Here is a 2702-nt window from a genome sequence, read left to right as displayed (position 1 = left end):
CTAAAAAAAAAAAAAAAAAAACACAAAAAAAAAAAAAAAACAAAAAAAAAACACTTCGAGATATTTAAGGATCATTAATAAAACAATTCTTCTAACCAATATTAGCTGCTAATTTCATCCAGAACAAACTTTTCAATGTACATAGCCATTTCAATAAGGTCTTACAAATTCTATTTAATAATGTTTAGCCCAAAACACTTTTAAAAGATACCTTTGTTGTTGTTGCAAAAACGCACTGTCGACAAAGCCACTTTTCATCTGAATCAATCACACTCGAGTCGATATGAGGTGTATGACACAGCTGATGATATCCTTCATCAAAAAAGCAGAAAGCAAATTCTAGTCTATTAGCAAGTACTGCAGAACAGAATTTCAAGAAGGCATGTTCCCTATATTATAAATGAATAGATCTCATAATGTTTCAAATGAGCAAAACAAGTATCTACAGTCACTAGTCTTCAAAAGGCTAACTCGATATTTAATAAAATTTGAGAAAAATGACTGTTTACCTTGACCACACTTATCACATATAACCATTTCATTGGGAGCTTCTGAATACTCTTCTTGACATATTGTACAGACCATTTCCCCACTCCCAGTGGCTCCTGAAATACATAAAGCAATATTAAACAGTCATGAGGAATTCCACACCTTTAGAACTCAGTGTAGTCATATGGGCATGTGTTAACTATATATATCAGAATGTTCAACAAAGCAAGCAACTGCATACAATATTCTCTGCTCAGTTCTCTAGCTCTGTTCTCTTTCTAACTTAAGATGTCTGTCTACATGCTTTAATCTGCTCTTATGCATAAGGCACGATGGTTATCATTTCAAATAGAGTATGAATGGTGATGGAGGATGAGTGTGGTAGTTTAAATGAAAACGGCCACCATACTCCATAGGGAGTAGCATTAATGGAGCTGTGGCCTGTATGAAGAAGTATCAATGCAGGGTAGGCTGAGGTTTCAGAAGCTCAACCAGACCAGATCCAGCATCATTCTCTCTCTCTCTGCTACCTGCAGATCCAGATATAGAGCTCTCCACTCCTCTCCAGTACCATGTCTGCCTGGTGCCACTATGCATGACAATTAATTGAGTAAACCTCAATTAGATGCTTTAAAAAAAAAAAAAAAAAAAAAAATTAAGTGCTGTCCTGGTCATGGTGTCTCTTTGAAGCAATAAAACTCAAACTAATGAGGCAGGTGGATTTCTGAGTTTGAGGCCAGTCTGGTCTACAAAGTGAGTTCCAGGACAGCCAGAGCTATAGAGAAACCCTAACTCAAAAAAAACAAACAAAAACAAAAAACAAAAAAACTCAAACAAACACACTGGGAGAGATTATTTAATAACACTCTGCAGAACACTTATACTCAGTTCAGATACTCATCTTTTTTACACTAATAGCGCAAGGCTACAGAGACTACTAGTCAAGGCAGTTATGTGCTTCCTTACTAGACTTAAGGACAGTTCTTTGTATTTATTAATTATGAAAGATAGCAATTATTTCATGGCTGAAATCTAGAAATATAGTGTCTAATACTGTACACAAAGAGAATTTTAACTGCAACAAAAGTTGGAAGTACCAATTATTTCTATGCGTTACCTAAGCAAGAAACTACAGTCTCCTTAACATTTTTATTCTAAAGAAAAAAACTTCAGCAAGTGTGGTTGCACACACCTTTAATCCTAGGACTCAGAAGTCAGAAGCAGGAGTTTGAGGTCAGACTGGTTGGTCTACAGAGTGAGTTCCAGGACAGCTAGGGCTACACAGAGAAACCGTGTCTTGGGGCGTGAGGAGGACACTTCAAGGCTGGGTGTTTTAACACAAATATGTAAGTAATCTCAGCACTCAGGGGGGAGATGCAGGTGGATCTCCGTGAATCCAAGGCCAACTTGATCTATACAGTAAGTTCGAGACAGCTAGACCTACTACCTTTACTGTGACCCTGACATAGTAAGACCATCTCAAAATAAAGAACAAAGCAAAAAACAAAAAAACAAAAACAAAAAAACAAAAAAACCTTAGAGAGAGGGGGCAGCAGTTAGGAGCACTGGCTGGTCTTCCAGAGGTCCTTAGTGCAATTCCCTGCAACCACATGATGGCTCACAACCATCTGTAATGGGATCCGATGCACTCTTCAGGTGGGTCTGAGGACAGCTAAAATGTACTCACATAAATAAATAAATTTTTTATAGTAACACAAAAGTGTTACTATTAAAAACTTGACAATTTGAATATATTACCATCAACATAATTATCAATTCTAGCATCTTCCTCTTTCTCATATCAATATAGCAAAAATGATATACACTATCTACACATAAACAATAAATGCTTACATTTTTATGCTATAAATCAAACATCATGTTTCACTTCACTCTTTTAAAACTAACTTTATTTAATGGGGTTTTTGAGGGGAATCCTCTCTATGTATCCCAAGCTGGCCTGGAACTCACTTTGTTGCCCCTTGAACTCCTGTTGAAATGTTTCACCCTCAGCCTCTGAGGTGCTAAGATACAGATCTGAGTCACAGAAGTCCACAGGACCGCCCGCCGGGCCTGGTGGCGCACACCTTTAATCCCAGCACTCCGGAGGCAGAGGCAAGCGGATTTCTGAGTTCGAGGCCAGCCTGGTCTACAAAGTGAGTTCCAGGACAGCCAGGACTATACAGAGAAACCCTGTCTCGAAAAAAAAAAAA

General features: G+C 37.8%; 1 protein-coding gene across 8 annotated transcripts in view; it reads right to left on the bottom strand.

Moving 5' to 3' along the window:
• Positions 1–2702, bottom strand: part of Mtf2 (metal response element binding transcription factor 2) — a 46585-nt gene that overhangs the window by 22939 nt on the left and 20944 nt on the right. For all 8 annotated transcript variants that reach the window (XM_029545041.1, XM_029545039.1, XM_029545040.1 and 5 more), the window contains 2 exons: positions 510–605; positions 212–312 (listed from right to left, as the gene is read on the bottom strand). In XM_029545041.1, coding sequence (XP_029400901.1) covers positions 212–312; positions 510–605 — 197 coding nt within the window. The remainder of the gene's footprint in view (positions 1–211; positions 313–509; positions 606–2702) is intronic.

Source organism: Mus pahari, chromosome 13 (genome assembly GCF_900095145.1).
Source record: "Mus pahari chromosome 13, PAHARI_EIJ_v1.1, whole genome shotgun sequence".
Taxonomy (NCBI): domain Eukaryota; kingdom Metazoa; phylum Chordata; class Mammalia; order Rodentia; family Muridae; genus Mus; species Mus pahari.
Note: the sequence above shows the minus strand (reverse complement) of the source record. Positions and strands in the feature narration are given on the sequence as shown.